This window comes from Hyla sarda, chromosome 4 (genome assembly GCF_029499605.1).
Source record: "Hyla sarda isolate aHylSar1 chromosome 4, aHylSar1.hap1, whole genome shotgun sequence".
Lineage (NCBI taxonomy): Eukaryota > Metazoa > Chordata > Amphibia > Anura > Hylidae > Hyla > Hyla sarda.
This window is the reverse complement of record NC_079192.1, coordinates 374,880,860-374,901,926: the sequence shown is the minus strand read 5'-3', so window position 1 is coordinate 374,901,926 and position 21,067 is coordinate 374,880,860. Positions and strand designations below refer to the sequence as shown.

The window sequence follows — 21,067 nt, the reverse complement described above, 5'->3', positions numbered from 1 at the left end:
CTCCCTATTGTGATCGGCTTCATCATCATCAACAGGTGTGTGCACGTCACTGATGTCCTCCTCTCATTCCCCAACAGTGCCTGCTTCAGGACCCTGAACACTTGCCACACCGCCTCCCACGTCACTCTCCGCATCACTACTTGGCCGCCTAGCGGAGCAAGCGGCGCATGTCTCCTCCCCTTCTTGGCTGTCCAGTAGCTGCTGACTGTCCTCTATTAGATCGTCCTCAGTAAATAGTGAAGCTGAACCCAAAGCATAAGATACTTCTTTAGGAGAGGGAACAGCATATGACAAAGACAATGGGAGGACAGGGACTGCTCCCAGGCCATGCCAACTGAGGTTTGTGTCTGAGGAATCCACCGACTGTTGACTGGGGGGGTCAGATGTCACTTGTGATGATGTGGATGAGCGTGTTAACCAATCGACGACGGCAGATGGGTTGCTGGTGGAGACACGACCGCTGGCTGATAAAGGGAGCTCAGGCCTCTCGCTGCGACTCCTGCTGCCACTCGCCCCAAGTCTGCTGCCAACTCTGCCTGAAGTATTTAGGCCTCTTCCACTCCTCTGTGCACATCCTGGCACTTCTCTGCCTGACATACTTAGTGCTTTTATGAGGGTATTACAATACGCTACACTACTCTTTAAACAGTATTTGTCTAGAACAGCAGCAGGTGATTACTTACGGCTGTCCTTTCACAGTATGTAGGCCCTTTACAGATTAACAGGTACAAGATGGTACACTACTTTGATGTACCTATGCGGTATGCACTGATGAGGGCAGTAATATGCGTAACTATATGCAGAAAAAACTTGGTATTTTAAAAAAAAAAACACCAGCGGGTGAATATTATTGTTTGGACTTTGACGGTATGGCGCACCTTGACAGCTTAACAGGTACTAAATGGTACAATACTTGGATGTACCTATGCGGTATGAACTGATGAGGGCAGTAATATGCGTAACTATACGAAGAAAAAACTCTGTATTTTTGTAAAACACCAGCCGGTGAATACTATTGTTTGGACTTTGACGGTATGGGGCACCTTGACAGATTAACAGGTACTAAATGGTACAATACTTGGATGTACCTATGCCATATGCAATGATGAGGGCAGTAATATGCTTAACTATACGCAGAAAAAACTCAGTATTTTTTAAAAACACTATCGGGTGAATACAATTCTTTGGACTTTGACGGTATGGAGCACCTTGACAGCTTTACAGGAACTAAATGGTACAATACTTGGATGTACCTATGCTGTATGCACTGATCAGGGCAGTAATATGTGTAACTATACGCAGAAAAAACTCTGTATGTTTGTAAAACACCAGCCGGTGAATAATAATGTTTGGACTTTGACGGTATGGAGCACCTTGACAGATTAACAGGTACTAAATGGTACAATACTTTGATGTACCTATGCGGTATGCACTGATGAGGGCAGTAATATGCCTAACTATTAGCAGAAAAAACTCTGTATTTTTAAAAATACCAGCCGGTGGATACTATTATTTGGATTTTGACGGTATGGAGCACCTTGACAGATTAACAGGTACTAAATGGTACAATACTTGGATTTACCTATGCGGTATGCACTGATGCACTGATGAGGGCAGTAATAACAGGTACAAAATCGTACAAATGCTCTACAGTCCACTGAACAATCACATATTTCTGAACAGCAGCAGGACCCAACAGTGCAGCACCACAAAAAAACTAAAAATACAGGGATTAAACCCTAAATTGCACTCTGTCACACAATTCTGAGCAGCAGAAGCTTTGTGGAACAAAAAAATTTCAATTGGGATGAAAAATGAGGAGATAAGATGCTTCAGAAAGTTCAGCAGCTTGGAGATCTGTATGAGGCAGCTGACAGCTATCTGCCCCTCTCTGCTGCAATGCTCAATAACGTGAATATGAGGTTAGCTATCAATGATCCTTCTCAATGTGAACAGCAAAGCACTCTGCACTACTGTCTTTCCCTAATGCTGATGTGACTAGCAGTTGCAGTGTAACGCTGTGGTATGAGCTACAGGGCCGCCATCAGGGGGGTACAGCTGTAACCCCTGTAAGGGACCCGGGCAACCAAGGGAGGCCCGGGGCCCCAGGGCTGCTACATGCTGGGACCAGTGCTGGCACGGTCCCTGCATGTGCATAACCAGACCATTCAACTGCGGGCCCCATCGCATCCCTGCGACTGAGCCAGCAGGTGAAGGGGGAGGGGGCGCCCACGGATTCGGGAAACCTGTCCCAAATCCCTGAGCAACCACAGCCAACACTGAGTGCGCCTTTAAGACGCACACAGTATTGAGCGTGCACTCGGCTGCGATGGCTGACGTGACAGGAAGGAGCCGCCGGCTCCGTCCTGTCACTCCAGCCCGGGCTTCCTGTGCGGCAGCGGCTCTACAGAGGCTGTCTGCACAGGAAGCCGAGAGAGAAGTGGAGCTGCAGGAGCTGCGGGGGAACGAGGCAGAGGTGAGTGGTGGTTTTTGTTTTTCCATGGAGCTGTGTGAAGAGGCAGGGGGCATTATAATGTGAAGGGGCCATGTCAGGGGGCATTATAATGTGAAGGGGCCATGTCAGGGGGCATTATAATGTGAAGGGGCCATGTCAGGGGGCATTAAAATGTGAAGGGACCATGTCAGGGGACATTAATATGTGAAGGGGCCATGTCAGGGGCATTATAATGTGAAGGGGCCATGTCAGGGGGCATTATAATGTATGGGGGAAATGTAAGGGGGCATTATAATGTATGGGGGAAATGTAAGGGGGCATTATAATGTATGGGGGAAATGTGAGGGGGCATTATAATGTATGGAGGAAATGTAAGGGGGGCATTATAATGTATGGGGGCATCATAATGTATGGGGAAAATGTAAGGGGGCATTATAATGCATGGAGGGAATGTAAGGGGGGCATTATAATGTATGGGGGAAATGTAAGGGGGCATTATAATGTATGGGGGAAATGTAAGGGGGCATTATAATGTATGAGGGAAATGTAAGGAGGCTTTATAATGTATGGGGGAAATGTAAGGGGGCATTATAATGTATGGGGGAAATGTAAGGGGGCAATATTGTATATGGGGGAAATGTAAGGGGGCAATTTTATGTGTGGGGACATGTCAGGCCATTATTATATATTGAGAAATGTAAGGGGGCATTGTTATATGTAGGAGCAATGTGAGGAGGTATGATTGTATATGGGGGCAATGTGAGGGGCATTATAATGTATGAGGACAATGTTGGAGCCTAATACTATACAGGGGCACAGAAGGGACTACTATATGGGGCAGTGTAATACATATAGGGGGTTTGTATAGAGGTGAGGACTTTGCTGTAGTGAGAATCCTAAAATGTTTGTCTGGCAGATTCGGTAAAGGCGAATTGTGATCGTGAGAAATCTTCATGATGACCCAGGACAGATGGAGAAGAAAGAGAAAAGTAAATTACCCTGATCAGAGAAGACGCCCTTGTGAGTATATAACTATAATAACCCTTTGTACAGACCCTTTGTACAGCTCAAATCTATTCCTGTGTAGGGTTATTGATCTTTTGTATAGTGTTTTTTATTCAATAATAATATAGCAGTGTTAGTCAGTGGTAATGGTAGTGGTCATGGTGTGGCGGAATTATATGTCCCTTGTAATGTGGTGTTACTAGTGATACTGGTCTGCGTATAGTGGCTTTTATTTCCTTATATTATGGTGGTATTATTTAGTCACTGCAGAATTAATATGGAGTGGCGATATTATTTTATGTTTCTAAGACCGATACTGAGATAAAATCCAGGGTGTGCCACAGTGAGGAGGGGCGGGGGTGGTGGGTGGGGGCCCAGACTACAATCTGTGTAAGGGGCCCCAAATTTTCTGATGGCAGCCCTGATTAGCTATTCACACACACGCAGTCCCGTCCTCTCTATCTGAGTACATAGATGAAATCAAGAGAGGCAAGATGGCCGCCGATTATATAGGGGCTGTGACATCACAGGGGTCAGTGAACACTGATAGGCTGCATCTCACATGTGATTCAGGGTCAGCCTGCCTACCTTCATTCCCGACGCTGTTTACCGCCCTCCCATAATCCCCTGCCCCATGTACTCACATGTGGATCCGCCATCTTAGGTCTCCAATAGCCTGGAACGCTGTAAAATGGAGTTTAATGAAGCGATTCGTGCGATCGAATCGTGGCCGTATTCCCATTCATTGCAAATCTAATTTTTCATGAAATTCATAACGAATTCAGGTTCGTCAACTTTGATTCGCTCATCTCTAATGAGTATGCATGGTTTACTTTTCATGTATATATGCTGTGTCCATAAAGCAGGGGTTGGCAACCCCTGGCACGCGTGGCACTCACGGCACGTGAAATGCTTTTGAGTGGCACGCGGGGCCCCTGGCCAAGAGGGGGCCTGGCTGGCACTGGCGCTCACTCTGCTAATGGGGAACCGGAACACTTGTTCCGGATCCCCAGGCGAGCGAGCACACACAGCTAAAGCCTGCTCTCAGTGTGAGCCGCAGGACCTGCGGCTTCACTGAGAAGAGGCCTGTGACCTCTGCCTGCACGCAGTGCATGCACCAATGATGTCACTCATCGACACCTGCACTGTAGAGAGAGAAGAACGTAGCCAGCTTGTGCTGCCCAGGAGATCATTGTGTGAGTAAAGGTGTTTGTTTTTAAAATGTTTCTATCATCCTGGCATCACCAGGGGAGGGAAAGTGATGGGAGGGGAGGGGGGGGGGGGTCAGGTGAGAGGAAGGGGGTGCAGGTGAGTGGGAGGGGTTCAGGTGAGAGAGGGCGGGTGCAGGTGAGAGGGAAGGGGTGCAGGTGAGAGGGGGGTGTAGGTAAGAGGGAGGGTGCAGGTGAGAGGGAGGGGGTGTAGGTGAGAGGGAGGTGCAGGTGAGAGGGAGGGGGTGCAGGTGAGAGGCAGAGGGTGCAAGTTATAGAGGGTGCAGGTGAGAGGGAGGGGTGCAGGTGAGAGGAGGGTGCAGGTGAGGGAGAAGGTGCAGGTGAGAGAGAGGGGGTACAGGTGAGAGGGAGGGTGATAATGTGGAGGAGCACTGGCTACTTCCCTACCTGGCTACCTACCCAATTACCTGCTTGGCTACTTCTCTACCTGACAACCTACCTAGTTACCTGCCTGACTAGTTCCCTACCTGGCAACCTACCTAGTTACCCGACTGGCTATTTTCCTACCTGACAACCTACCTAATTAGCTGCCTGGCTACTTCCCTTCTTGGCTACCTACCTTATCCCTTTCTTGGCTACCTACTCACCTACTTAGCCACCTGACTACCTACATAGCTTCCTACATACATAGCTACCTACCTGCATAGCTACCTACCTACATAGCAACCTAATTACCTAGCTACCTACCTACCTATAAAGCTACACAGCTACCTACCTATATTCATAGCTACCCACTTACCTACCTTGCTACCTTCTTAGCTACCTTTCTACCTACCTATGAACTTACCTCCGTATCGACTTACCTACCTACCTACCTACCTAGCTAGCTAGCTACCTATAACCATGGAAAATTGTAGCAAACCAAAGTATAAAGTGCAAAATTCAGTGAAGTTTTCCATTCCAACCAGTGTTACAGAGCAGGCTATGTTTCGTCACCTCTCATGCTTGACAAAGGCGAAGACTCGCTTAAACGTAGCCTGCTCTGTAACACTGTTTGGAATGGAATAAACTCCACTAAATTCTGCACTTCTGGGGATGGCACTGGAAAAATGCAGAAACTAAGATGTTTGTCCTGCAGATGCTGCAGTAATGGGTTTTGGCTGGAAGAAGTCGTCATGATGGTCTGACCCAGAAGGAGAACAGAAGGAAAGAGGACGACGCCGACTGTAAAAGACGTGAATAGCGAGTCAGTTAATGTAAATGTATGTATATTATTGTGCAACATGACTGGGGTCCTGATCCCGGGGTCTGTATTATTAGGGGGGGGGGGGTGTCTGTATTATGGTGGGGTCTGTATTATGATAGGGTCTGATTATGAGGTCTATATTATGTAGGGAGGTCTGATTCTGGGGTATGTACTATGCTGAGTAATAATTCTGGGGTCTGTAATTATGGTTGAGTCTGATTCTGGGGTCTGTATTATGGTGGAGTCTGATTCTGGGGTCTGTCTTATGGTGAGGTCTGATTCTAAGGACTGTATTATCGTGGAGTCTGATTCTGGGGTCTGTATTATGGTGGGGTCAAATTCTGAGGTCTGTATTATAGTGAAGTCAGATTCTGGGGTCTGTATTATGGTGGAGTCTAATTCTGGGGTCTGTATTATGGTGGAGTCTGATTCTTGGGTCTGTATTATGGTGCAGTCTGATTCTGGGGTCTGTATTATGGTGCAGTCTGATTCTGGGGTCTGTATTATGGTGGGTGGTGATTATGGGGTCTGTATTATGGTGGGTGGTAATTCTTGGGCCTGTATTATGGTGGGGAATAATTTTGTGGTCTGTATACTGACCTGAATAAAAAGCCAATTCTGAAAAAAATCACACCTTGTGACAAGCCACCCCCCCCCCACAAACCCCACCCACAGAAAACCACACCCATATTGGCGGCACACCAGGCGACATTGAAAAAAGTTTGGGCGCAGCACTACCAAAAGGTTGCCTACCCCTGGCTTAGAGTATAATGGACACTAAAAGGCAGTCTTTGGCTTACATCCTGGCAGTATATGTAGTATTGTATCTTAGGATATATATGCATATACTTTATCCCTTCTCAGGTAATCTGACATTAGATTCCCCTGTGTAAATACAGTAGAGAAGAAGGCATTTAGTAGACTGGCCTTTTTCTCATCCTCCTCCACCATTACACACAGTTTATTTCTCAGAGGACCAACATTTTCTGTTGTAATCTTCTTATCATTTATGTGGGTTCTTATTTTTACTTTCTGTGACAATGCTTCTCTCTGTTGCAATTTTTGTCAGCATGCTGGGAGTGGTTTTGCAACAGCTGGAGGCACAATGGTTGGAAAAAACTGCCTTAGCTTACATGCCAAATGTAAACAGAGCCTATGCCCAGTGTTAGGCAAAGAGTTTATTCCTTCTCATGTCATATGTCACCAGTCTAAATATAGTAGAGTAGAAGGCCTTAAATTTGCCTTTTCCTCATCCTTCTCTACCATTACACCTAGATTATTATTTTTGCTAATTGTGTGTGTATATATATATATATGTATATATATATATATATATATATATATATATATTCTTTTTACAGAATGTATTCTTCTTCTTCTACTATCATAACAGATCCAGCTCTGCTACGTCTACATTGCATACAGGTTTCCCCCATTCCAAATGCGTTTGCAACAGCAAAGTGCAGACTCCTTTATAGGAGATTGGCCTTTTCCTCATCCTCCTCCGCCTGTACTCTAAGTTATTTCTTAGGAAGTCAATATTATCAGTTCTAACTTTCTAATTATTTATTTAGATTTTGGGGTTCTTTCTACTTTCTGTGGCAATCGTTCTCTCTGTTGCATTTTTTGCTAAATATATATATATATATATATATATATATATATATATATTCTTTTTACAGAATGTATTCTTCTTCTAATATTATAACAGATCCAGCTCTGCTACACCTACATTGCATACAGGTTTCCCTCATTCCAAGTGCGTTTGCAACAGCAAAGTGCAGACTCCTTTATAGGAGATTGGCCTTTTCCTCATCCTCCTCCGCCAGTACTCTAAGTTATTTCTTAGGAAGTCAATATTATCAGTTCTAACTTTCTTATTATTTATTTAGATTTTTGGGGTTCTTTTTACTTTCTGTGGCAATTGTTCTCTCTGTTGCAATTTTTGATAATTGTATTTATACAGTATATATATATTTTTTTACAGAATGAATTCTCCTAATTTTATTACAGATCCAACTCTGCTACATCTACATTGCATACAGGCTTCCCTCATAACCAAGTGTGTTTGCAACAGCGAAGAACAGACTCCTTTATATAGAGGAGAGTCTTTGTGACACAGGAGGGAGGAGTGGTGGGTGCACATATTGTTAGCTCTATAGGAGGGTGTGGGGGTGCATTGGGGACAGGAGGATGGAGAGATCACCCTCAGCTACAGTACATTGGCTTCTATCAGGAGGATGGAGAGAGGTTGGGGAATGTGAGGCAGTTGCTTGGCTACAGTAATAAAAGCACATTAGCATGATGGAGTGTGGAGAGAGAGAGTAATGTGTGTGCCTGTGTGTGTCTGTGTGTGTGAATGAGGAGGGCTCTCTCCCTTTTCTTCTGTGTTCACTTAATCCTTCTGTCAGTAGATGTTAAGACAGCATTTTAAGAGCTGGATGGAGGAAGGAAGCGGCACAGTGTAGCAGGGAAGCACACAAGCCCAGGAACACAAGCCTTGTTTTCAGCACCAAGGAGAGAGACACCAAAAAATTCGCAACAGCATCAACAGATTTTTTTTTTTTTGCTTTCCTTTCAACACCACCCCCATCATCATCATCAATCCTTGGAACCTCAAGAAAGAAGGAGGCCAGGGATACAAGACACTTCAGGGGCAAGAAAAAGAAAGAAAACGAAAACCTTCAACAATCTTTGCTTGGGAAGTAGGGCTGATCCTTTTTTCTCCGCCAATGCAAAAGGAAATATGCAGCACATCTTTGCCTTTATCTGCACCAGCTTTCTAGGGGCAGTTCTTGGGGTCAATTTCCCCAATTTTCCAAACATTATTCAGATCGGTAAGTTGTATTGTGGGTCTTTAAAAATTTGGAAAGGGGGGGGAGGGTATTTAGTGGGTTAAAGAGGTAGAACACTGTAGGATGGAACTGCTTGATAAGGTCTTTGTACTTTTCATTGTGAATACATTGTTTATGACAGTGATGATGATGGTGGTTACAGTCCTTATGTTGCCAGGGTACAGTGTGGACCTAATATAATACCTAAAGTTTGTATGATGTCCGCAGCACTTCCTGCTTGCCGTCACCTACAGCTCATACCTTCACTATCCCCGCTGATGCCCCCCATCTACCGCTACTAACCCCCTCCCCAAACACATAAATCCTCCGCCGATTCTTTAAATGCTATTACCTTGGAATAACGCATTATTGTGGCATTTCAAGCTGCTCAACCATAACTCCCCACATCCTTCACCCACCCCACCCCCCCCCCCCCCACACACACACACACACACACACACACTCTCTCTTGGCATGCACCATTAACCCTTTAGCTGCTGAGGCAATGGATAGCATGGCAAATCTCATCTGGCATAACATAGGTGATACATATTGGGTCATCACACCTATTGTTGTAACAGGGGAGGAAAGCCTTTTGTTCTTAGTTATTAGGTTTTAACACTACTCCTGGGGGACATTTAGAAGAATCTGGTACATAAGGGAAAAAACTGAAGGTTCACATGGAGGTTCTGTGTCTTCTCCAGTCTTCAGGAGTAAGGATTTTGCAGTAAACATGAATGGAGGGGGGATACCTGTAACAGGTTATGGAGTCCACTCTAGTAATATGGATTGTGTTTCGTTCATGCAAGAATAAGTGAATACAGTACATATATATATATATATATATATATATATATATATATATATATATCTCATATCTATCTATATATCTAATTATCTATCTATCTAATATCTATATGTCCTTTGTCTATTAGTACTAGTGCAATACTTCAATGGTTTTTTGGAAGGGCCACAAGTCTACATTTTCTATCTGCAGTTTCTATCTACAATATATATCTACAGTATATATTTATCTGTCTATCCATTTCTTTATTCTATCAATCTATTCTATCTAATTCTATCTATTTATATCATTGGTATCAACGTATTTGACATGTCTATGATGACATCACATGTTCTGTATATATGACGCCATATAATGAGAGATCCAAATGGCTATGATATTAAGGTCACATAAATCTCTTTCCATCCATCTATCTATCTATCTCTGATCTGTTTATAGTATATCTATTTATCTATCGCATATGTATCTTATAATTTTCTGATGACATCACATACTCTCCTTTTATATAAGTGACATCATATGATGAGACATCTAGATGGCTCGAAACTTAAGGCATAATAATAATGTCATATAAACCAATGATAGGCAATGATGGCTCATCCCAGGAAAATGGCTGTTTCTCCTATCATATGACTGCAAATCGACCCATTAATCTGTCCAGATTATGTCACATTCATTCTCCATTGAGATCTACCTTGGCCTATCCTAAGTAGGGGCTCATTCTTTCGTCATCGCCACCACTTCCTCCACCACCTGTTATCTGAATGTTCTTCATCATCCTCTGTCTACGCCTCCCGCTATCATTACATCTATAAAGACTGTATACTTCATTTTGTCCACTTTCTACTAGAGTTGAACTAGATCCTTGGCAGATTGACAAACAACAGCGCGTTATCTTTCAGTTATTGGAGTCACCGTCATTTTCGGCACATTAAAAGAGAAATGTTGCGTCTATATTAATTATGATCTCATAGTTAACTGTTTTGCTGCCTTTTTGCTATTTAATTTACAGTTTGGAGTCCCTTGCTTTGTATGTACAGGGTTAACCTGAATCGCAGGCTGTCAATATTTTTGTTGGGGGCTTTCAGCTGTTTCTTATTATTTGATGCTACATGATGGGCGACCATTTGTCTGCAGTAAAAAACCATCACATTTTTATTTTGTGCATTTAGCAGTTTTTATTGCTGTATTTTAGGTTGTTTTTCTTTTACATTTGCTTTGGTACAATCCTTCTCCATCCCCTTGTCACAACACATTAAGCTTATCATGCTTGCCTGGCTTTCCACCTTGAGGGGATTTTGAACCCAACCACCTGTGAGCGTTGCTTTGAGAAGACTAGAGTTCCCTTTTTCATGGGAATCATGAAGTCCCTCAGGTGACTTCAGCAACACACATAGCCCTTGGTCACAGATATAATTCATCCAAAATCTTAATAAAACATTTTCGGAATGCATTGTCATTGGACCAGCTTGTAATGGATGAAGCTGGACATACTTGTTCCATCCTACAAGATGGACTTGTGTTGATGGGAAGAAATTTCCATCAACCCCATTCAATCAATTTAGGACCATCGACATAACCATCATTGTCAATGACTGTGTCTACGATCAGATCATAAATTACATTACATCTATGGCCATCTGAACCTGCAGTCCTATGAACACTACAAGGGGAGTTAGTTGCTAGAGATGAACCCAGCTCTGCTATATCTGGCAGGTTTCGTTCTGCTACATCAATAAATAATTTCCCGCTTCACATACAATTCTACTGGATTTTAATCCGAATTTATCCCAATTAACAATTTCTTCCATTTCACCTACTTAGAGCCCACCAGGTCCCAGAATGACCCAAAAGCTCATAGTTTATAATTATAACCAGTCATATTACATTATTCCGGAGATTTATGTTTATACTATCCCCCAGATCTGTGCCTGCTCCACTTTCCCAGCTTCTATATGCTTTGATTCTAAGTGTACAAGCAACATGTTGATAAAGCACATTATAAGGCTCGGGGATGGCGGAGGAAGTAATTTGTGTTTGAAGTGTAGAAGCATGTCCAGAGCGGAGGAGACATACAGATGCCCTGTGGCACACCACCTCATGCATTATTTCATGTTGGAATCCATTGATTTACAGAAAAAAAAATAAAACAACTTGCGGTTTGATGGTAGAAAATATTGTATCAGTGGAAAAAGGCGTTTATTGTGTGCTGGGTTCGTTTGGATGATATACATTTTTTTTTTTATTGAATTCAGAGAAAGATAAATAGACAAAATCTATGGAGAGCTCAAAAGATAGAAATATGGAAAATATTGATAAAATTAGAAAAAAGAAAGAAAGGATGTGAGACAGATAGCTTGATAGACAGATAGATAGATAGATAGAGATAGATAGGTTGATAAATAGATAGATAGATAGATAGATAGATGATAGATAGATAGATATGAGAAGATAGATAGAGATACAAAGATAGATAGATAAGATAGATATGAGATAGATAGATAGATAGATGGATGGATGAGATAGATAGATAGATACATAGATATGAGAAGATAGATATATAAGTATGAGAAGATAGATAGATATGAGAAGATAGATAGATAGATAGATATGCGATAGATTAGATATGAGAGACAGAAAGATAGATATAGATAGGTTGATAGATGCAAAGATAGATAAGATAGATATGAGATAGATACAAAGATAGATAGACAGATATGAGAAGATGCATAGATAGAAAGATAGCTAGATATGAGAAGATAGATAGATAGATAGGACCGATCGAACGATAGACAAATAAAATTAAATAGATGGATAGATAGATAGATATATATTGTGTGTCTGCATAAGAATATATTTTTAAGTATGCATCTGCATAAGAATATATTTTTAAGTATGCATCATTGTAGTCAGATATGAATAAACAGATTTTTGCGATGATAAATCCTTCTGGAAATAGAAACTGAAAAACTAGGTTTCAAAGTGAAATCAATTTCATCATGATATAACACCTAGATCAAGTATTTCTAAAATAATGTCAATGCCATAGGTAACTATAGCAAGTAACATTTGATTCTACACTCTTAGACTTTGCAGTATAGGTCCCTTGAGTGTTTATTAAGAAAAACCATAGAATTATGCTTTCATACTAGGATGTGAGGATGTGAAAACTGTTCATCTCAGTAAAAGCTTGTTTCTGGAAATGACCCACTACAGAACTTTCCATAGGATGATGCATTATAGGTCATAGTTGAGCATAGACAGAGAAATGTCTCACCAACATGGTTAGAGAGATGCATGGACTAACTTCAAACCTCCATGTAAAAGTTCATAGATATCAATTGCCAAATAGATCTTAAATATCCCCATGTCCATTTCTGGTGGTCATCACTAATGCTCTTCATCTCTCTTCTCTGTCCAACTGGTTGTCATGTTAGTCCATAAAACAAAATAACCCATAGTAACTTTTGACAAAGGTAATGTCATCTCCTCCATTAGATAGAACTGAATAACTGCATTCTTCAATCAGCTAGGGGTTGTATTTATGGAATTGACTTCATTTTCGTACTCTGAATGACGAGAGGTGCAAAAGAAATTGAGTGTTTTTGGTTTTTATCCAGGATAACTTTAGGTTTACAATAGTAAATTATCATAAATTTCTACCCCAGTTTCAGATCTTAAAGGGGTATTCCAGGAAAAAATGTGTTTATATATATTAACTGGCTCCAGATTTGTAAATTACTTCTATTAAGAAATCTTAATCCTTTCAGTACTTATGAGCTTCTGAAGATAAGGTTGTTCTTTTTTGTCTAAGTGCTCTCTGATGACACGTGTCTCGGGAAACGCCCAGTTTAGAAGAGGTTTGCTATGGGGATTTGCTTCTAAACTGGGCGTTTCCCGAGACACGTGTCATCAGAGAGAATTTAGACAGAAAAGAACAACCTTAACTTCAGAAGCTCAAAAGTACGGAAAGGATTAAGATTTTTTAATAGAAGTAATTTACAAATCTGTTTAACTTTCTGGAGCCAGTTGATATATATATATATATATATATATATATATATATATAAAAAAAAGTTTTTTCCTGGATAACCCCTTTAACTGATGGGATCCATGGATGACCAAATGGAGATGATGAAATTTTTACATTTTAAGAGAGAAAAATATTGATCATGTTATCTTTTTCCTAAAAATGTTTTGTTTTCCACAAAGAAAAGGTGGCAAAGGGACCTTCCAGTCAACCACCCCCTAATTAGATTTTTTTTTTTTAAAGGGTAACTGGAACATTTAAATAGTAGTGATCTTATATTTTGGCTGGGTTCAGAGATAAGAGAATCTTTTTATTCTAACTTAAGCATCACTGGGTTAATTCTGAAGGTTTTTGTGTGTGAGATAGACAGAGTATGGCTTCTTGGAAGAGGAAATTGATGGATTATTGATTGCTGTGAATGTTTTTCTGTGAATCAGATTGAACCTAACATTCTTTGTGCAGCTGGGCTCTGCATGGTACAGGCCAGAAGGAACACTGCTCTTAAAATACATTGCATTTAACTACTTCATGTCAACCAAGTTTACCCCAAAAAGCGATATATAAACAGTAAGAAGGGGGAGTTTCTCAGTTGATGGTACAGAACAAGATGTGCTCTCCTTATTCTAATATAATAATGTTGTGTTAAAAACTGTGAATTATTTTTATACATTTATGAAATGAGCCTTATGTAGGAAAGTGTTGTCAATATATTAGAGATAAAGGGGTTTCCAAGGTTTGGAAACCATGGCTGCTTTGGCTGCTGTGAAATAAAGTAAAGGGGGCACAGGAAAGTAAAAAAAAAAAAAAATAAGGAGAAGAATAGAGGAAACAGGGAAAAACAATACGAAATAATACAATAGGGTAACGTTATACAAAATGTGTGCCTACACAATATACAGCTAAAAGGCAGCTGGATGGAAATATAAGGTAAAGTAGCTAGAGGTCTATCACTGCATCACAAGTATTAAAAGGGTCTAGGCACTACAAACTACCTATGGGCCCCATAAATGGGGCCTGTTAGGCAATAAAGAAAGCTAATAAGCATCTAAACATGGCTCTTACATAAACAAGTGCCATACCAGTTGAAAGGTTGTGCCTGGTATTGCACAATTAAAGAGAAAGGGTTGAGCTGCAATATCACATATGAGTGGCAGAAGTTCCATTTTTGCAATCCTTTTTTTCTATTTTATATCTGGCATACACATTTTTCATAAAGTTAGAGCAATGTGTGCCCCACTTTGTGCACTATTTATGAATACAAAAGCCTCATTGACCACCCAACATCCTTGGTCATACATCTGATATATCCTTCGGAGTTGTAGGCCCCTTCGTTGATGTCTTTTTACTTCTTATGGCTCATGAGAAACTTGCAATGGAAATATGGAGTAGGCCAAAAATCTGTAAAGTGTTTTAGAGACTAATCGTAATGGTAGGGTTGTTCTATGAATAGGGAGCTACCCTAGTAGTGAGATCAAGGTCTTCTGTGTCCATTCATTCCAATACTTCCAATTTCACCCTCCACAATAATTTTCCTTCAGAAGAAGTGGATCATTGGCTATATTTTTTTTATCTACTCCTTTGAAAGATGGGTCAGTTTTTATAAACAAATTGAAGGATGGTGCTTGTGGCAAGATCTTTCAAATTCCATTTATGTATGTGTGAAAAGCAGTGAAGCCCCTAGTTCCTTCAAATCAATAAGTTTTGAACTGGCAGTGATATTACAGAAGGTATATTCATCAATTTAGATCGTGCCATGTGCCTCACCAAAATTGGTAGCAAAATTAATACGCCAAGGGGTTTAGTCTATAAAATGCCCAGTTGTACACTTTTTTTTCTCTGGTAGCTTATCTCTATAGAATTTACCTATAATGAAATATATGCATTGATTTTCTTACTGGTATGGAAGCACAAGCTACATTACTGTCGTCTTCATTCAGTTGGTGGTGACATGGCGTGACATCACCCCAGACCCTTAGGGCTACAAAAAAAACATGAGAATCCAGGCATCCAGGATTTATATTGGCTTTATTTTCAAGCACACAACAGCTGAATTACAATTTGAAATCTTGTTTTTCTTCCCAGAGTTGTCAGCTGTGTTGGATTTTTTTCTGCTTTGTTGCCTTCAGGCCTTTGGGAAGTGTTCTCAAATGTATGCCGGGTTCATGGATTAATAGGGTGACTAGAGTGATCATCATTACTAACCCTTTCAAGCTAAGACAAATAGATGGTGATTTTTTTTCAGCCATGTTCCAACAGGAACAAACTATTTCTAAAACGGAATGCTATAGTAAACCTAGCAGACCTGAACTGGATTGGTCAAGCTTGGAAGATGTTTTAAAGGGGTACTCTGCCCCTAGACATCTTATCCCCTATCCAAAGGATAGGGGATAAGATGTCAGATCGCCGGGGTCCCACTGCTGGGGACCCCCGGGAATCACAGCTGTGTACTGAGAGGCGATACAGGGACGGAGCAGCGTGACATCATGGCTCCGCCCCTCGTGAGATCGCAGTCCACCCCCTTATTGCAAGTCTATGGCAGGGGCGTGATGACTGCCACGCCCCCTCCCATAGACTTGCATTGAGGGGGTGGGCCATGACGTCACGAGGGGCAGAGCCATGACGTAATGATGCTCCGGCCCCTGTATTGCCCGTCATTACGTGCAGAGTGAACTCGCTCTGTGCAGTAATGATAGTGTTGTGCCGCAGCGGTGATTCCCGGGGGTCCCCAGCCGCGGGACCCCGGCGATCTGACATCTTATCCCCTATCCTTTGGATAGGGGATAAGATGTCTAGGGGCGGAGTACCCATTTAAATCTGTGTTTTCCTCAATGATAGTTAAAGAGAACCTGTCATCGCTTTAATTCTGTCCTAATAATTAATCTTTAGGGTGGTCCCCAGCGGCTTCTGCCCACCCCACCAGCCTTCATTGTTGTGTCTTTAAAGGGGTTATCCACCATAAAGTCGTTTCAGTACATACCTGCCAGGCTATCTGGGTATTTCCTGTTGGAGTTGGTCTCTTAAACTAAACATCCCATAGTTGCATGCTTGTAAGTGTGAAGTTACATTTCTCCCTCTCACACATCAGCCACCCCACTCATTGCAGCACAAATAAGCTCAAATGATCAGTGTTTTCTAATAAGGGTGCCTACAGCTGTTGCAAAATTATCTATCTGTCGCTCAACTGACTAGTGATGTCATGTCTTGACGCATTGCAACCTGGGAAGTCCCAAGACATGCGTCATTTTGTATGCTGTTAAAAATAAATATTGGGGCGATAATCACATAAGAATTGCGAGACCACCATTACACACAGGTACAGACACTATATTATGAACTACAACTTTACAGCCCCTATAGCATAGTCAAAAAAAATCCTGGAATACCCCATTAAGTATACCCAAACAGAGAAACATCAATCAATCAAGGCCAGTGGGAGGAAGCCACCAGGGACCGCCCTAATGACAAGTGATCTGAGCAGCAGAAAAGTGATTACAAGTTCCCTTTAAAGGGAGAACACTGCGTATATGTGAAGACTTCTTTCTATATACAGTAGTTGTTCATCTAGGGAACACAAGAAATAAAAATATCCAATAGTTCTTGACTCATATATTGACATTTCTCATTCCTTCAGATTTATTCACATAAACAAGTACCTTAAATGAGACAATGTGGGACTGATATGAGCACTCGATGTCCTCCATAGAAACACATTTTTTTTCATTTAACATTTTATTATAACGCGTTCCATGGGCTCTAGAGCGGCACATTATGGAACTCTATGCTGGTTGCATTGGCATCATTTGAAATTTTTGAAGGACTGTTCCTGCAGACCTACCACCTTCACCCCCAAAATTTTCCTGAAGGGACCCTAATGAAGACATCTTCAATGTGTCAATGCTACAGCTAAATGAATTATAATAATATACTACAGGGTGTATTATAATTCTAAATACTGATAGTCTTAAATTGGCCATATACATGGCATGGTGAGACCTACCAAGATTCCCCAGCAACCTTGTTGTGATCTGGGGCCGGTACCAATTGAAATGTAGTCAATCTAATTCTATTATATCCATCAAAGTAAACACTTGATCAGGGGCCTTGTGGCCGCTGATCTCTGGTAACACCATATGTGGCCTCTTTATATAAACCAAATAGGTGTTTATGGTGCAGTCGAGCTAGATATCAGTAAAATGAAGAATGATTGTCCTCTCAGGACTAGGGCCAGCTTACAACTTCCCACAAGTCTGTAGCCTGGATTCCATTTGCAGCCTTATGGATGTCATCATTTAGAGCAGGTTATACTGTATAAATTGTGCTTATCAGCAACATTGCACCTTTTGTGCAGATGTTGTATCACCTTTTCAGTGTTCAAAGCGATATGTATATGAGTCAAAGGCGTACATAGAAGGCCACATACATAAGATAAAAAGGCCTCTGTCTTGGTAAACACTACCCCAACACTATCCAACCACTTCAATGAGGAGACCTTTTTGTTCGCCCCTTTTTGTTTTCCCCCTTCCTTGTGTTATATCCCTACATTTTTGCTGTAGGAGTGTGGGTACATGTAAGGAGGTAATCTGCAAGCACACATATTTACCCCTTACTGAATTCTGATGTTGTGTTACAATTCACTGTTGAGAAATATATTGCTGTGCCTTTAAATTTAATGCCGTAATATATAAGACATATGGCATTGTTTATGCTACTTGGACCTACAGAATCTGGGCACACCCTAGCACGTATAGCAGGAGCTTAAAGGGATGCTCCGACGAAAAATATCTTATCCCCCAACCAAAGGATAGGGATAAGATGTCTGATCGCAGGGGTCCCGCCGCTGGAAACCCCTCTGATCTGCGGCGTGGCACCCCATCATTTGTGCACGGAGTGAACTCCGCTAAGTGCCGGATGACTGGTGACTACAGCTGCCATGCCCCCTCCATTCATGTCTATGGGAGGAGGCGTGTTGGCTACGTAGTAGCTCCAAGCTTCCGTGTTCTGGCCGCCACCGCTGTTGACCCGAAGATTGCGGGGTTCCCCAGTAATGGGACTCCCGTGATCATACATCTTATTCTCTATCCTTTGGATAGGGGATAAGATGTTTTTTGCCAGAGTTCCCCTTTAAGAACAATTATTTCTTTATCAGTTGATGACAACAGAAATGGCATTCCTGGACGTCAGAGGCCTTTAGGTATTGACTTTGTAGGGCACATATGGGGTTAAAGGGGTACTCTGGCACTAAGACATCTTAACCCCTATCCAAAGGATAGGGGATAAGATGTCTGATCGCAGGGGTCCCGCCGTTCAGGACCCCCGCAATCTAGCATGCAGCACCCACCTGTTAGCACTGTAGGAAGCACTGATGGCTCCAAGTCTTATGCCTCCCGACCACGGGGACGGAGTATAGTGACATCATGCCCCGCCCTGTCAATGCAAGTCTATGGGAGGGGGCGTGGCAGCGATCATGCCCCCTCCCATAGACTTGTATTGAGGGGTCGGGGGAATAACGTCACACGGGGGCGGCGTGACATCACACGGGGGCGGAGTCGTGATGTCACGATACTCCGTCTCCGTGGTCGGGAGGCATAAGACTTGGAGCCTCCAGCGCTTCCTGCAGTGCTAACAGGTGGGTGCTGTATATTAGATCGCGGGGGGTCCCCAGCGGCAGGACCTCCGCGATCAGACATCTAATCCCCTATTCTTTGGATAGGGGATAAGATGTCTTAGTGCCAGAGTACCCCTTAAAGGTTCTATGCTCACGTGGGATTATCTTTAAAAAGCTTCACAAATGTGCAGACCAATGTAATCAAAACAAATATGTTTACTGAACACTTGCGCTTAGTCTACAGCTTTAATGGTGGCATGCACAACAAACTACAAGCCATCCACTTTCGCAATCAGTTTCTATCTAGCCCTTTGAAGTGGCCACTTTTTTCAGCTCAAAGTGCTTGGCAATGTCCAGGTGATTTTTGTTCAAGCAGCGAATATTTGAAATGTGAACTTTTACCGCGAATATTGGAACTTCGTGATTTTGCTAATATTTAGAATATTCGTAATGATGAATATAAATTTTTTTTTCTTCACAGTACACATCACAACAATGATGTGTGCTATGTAAAAAAAAGTGATCATCCCTTCCCGCTTCCAGCTTGTGGTCCAAAGAAGGCTGCGATATTAATTACTGTGTGAGTCGGTGTGGAGCGTGAATATTTTGTATATGAGAATATGCAAATATTCGTGAATATTGGCACTTCCAGAGGACACTGTTCCCTCCCTTCTTTTAGCTTTAGATAGGGTAGGTTAGTTTAGCAGATAGGTTCTAGTGTAGGGTATAGTGTTAGTTAGTTCAAAGATATAATCGTGAATTTGCACTATACAAATTTCATTACGATTTTGCATGGGAAATAAAGTGAACGAACATGGCGAATATGCGAAATTTGAGAACAGAGGACGAATATTCGTCCATATATTCGTGAAATATCGTGAATTGGAATATGGCCCCTGCCACTCATCACTAATCCTCAGCCCCAATTTCTCTTGCCTCTTCTTTAAGGGACAAGTCAACACTCTGCTGTCCTATCCCGATCTACAGCACTTCCTACTATTTCTCTCAAATCTACTTTTTATCCCTTTTGCCTAGATACCCTTCAGCATAGTGGTGGAGTACCTCAGCATACACAATGTCTGCCATGCAGTACAAGGACCTTTCAGGGCCTGTGTACATACCTGTATCTTCTCTAGTAGTTGGCAACTCAGAAGGCCTTTATTTCTGTTGCCTATCACCACAATCCAACAAGGTATGCAGCTGTAATGAAATAGAACACACTATATGTACAGTGCAGCATAACATCATACATGTATATTCAATACATGTATATTCAATGATCAGTATTTCAGGTGTAAAATGTCCACCTAAAGTGACAGCCAACTATCAATAAAAAAAATACAGTGGTCCCTCAACATACGATGGTAATCCATTCCAAATGGACCATCGTTTGTTGAAACCATTGTATGTTGAGGGATCCGTGCAATGTAAAGTATAAGACAGTGGTCTACAACCTGCGGAACTCCAGATGTTGCAAAACTACAACACCCAGCATGCCGGGACAGCCAACGGCTGTCCGGGCATGCTGGGAGTTGTAGTTTTGCAACATCTGGAGGACCGCAGGTTGAAGACCACTGGTATAGAAACTTGTACTCACCTGTCCCCGCCGCTCCGGACCGTCACCGCTCGTCACTGCTGCCCTGGATGTCACCCTCCATCGCTGTCTCCGCGTCCCCGGGTGTCCCCAATGCTCCGGCAAGGCCTCTGTTTCCCAGGCATCCTCGCTCTCCGTCGTTGCCATCATGTCGCTACGCACACCGCTCCTATTGGATGACGGGATGGCGACCAATGCAGGGGATCCCGAAGAGGACGCGCCGGAGCCCCGAGGACAGGTAAGTGATCGTCAGCGGACCATACGGGGCACTGTAAATGGCTATCCGGTGGCAGCTGAAGCAGTCTGCGCTGCCGGATAGCCGTT

General features: G+C 42.3%; 1 protein-coding gene across 4 annotated transcripts in view; it reads left to right on the top strand.

Moving 5' to 3' along the window:
- The first annotated feature begins 8,088 nt into the window (after positions 1 to 8,088).
- Positions 8,089 to 21,067, top strand: part of GRIA1 (glutamate ionotropic receptor AMPA type subunit 1) — a 310,401-nt gene continuing 297,422 nt past the window's right edge. For 2 of the 4 annotated variants that reach the window (XM_056516840.1, XM_056516836.1), the window contains exon 1: positions 8,089 to 8,712. In XM_056516840.1, coding sequence (XP_056372815.1) covers positions 8,622 to 8,712 — 91 coding nt within the window. In that variant the 5' untranslated portion in view covers positions 8,089 to 8,621. The remainder of the gene's footprint in view (positions 8,713 to 21,067) is intronic. The other 2 variants (XM_056516838.1, XM_056516837.1) reach the window with 1 other exon arrangement.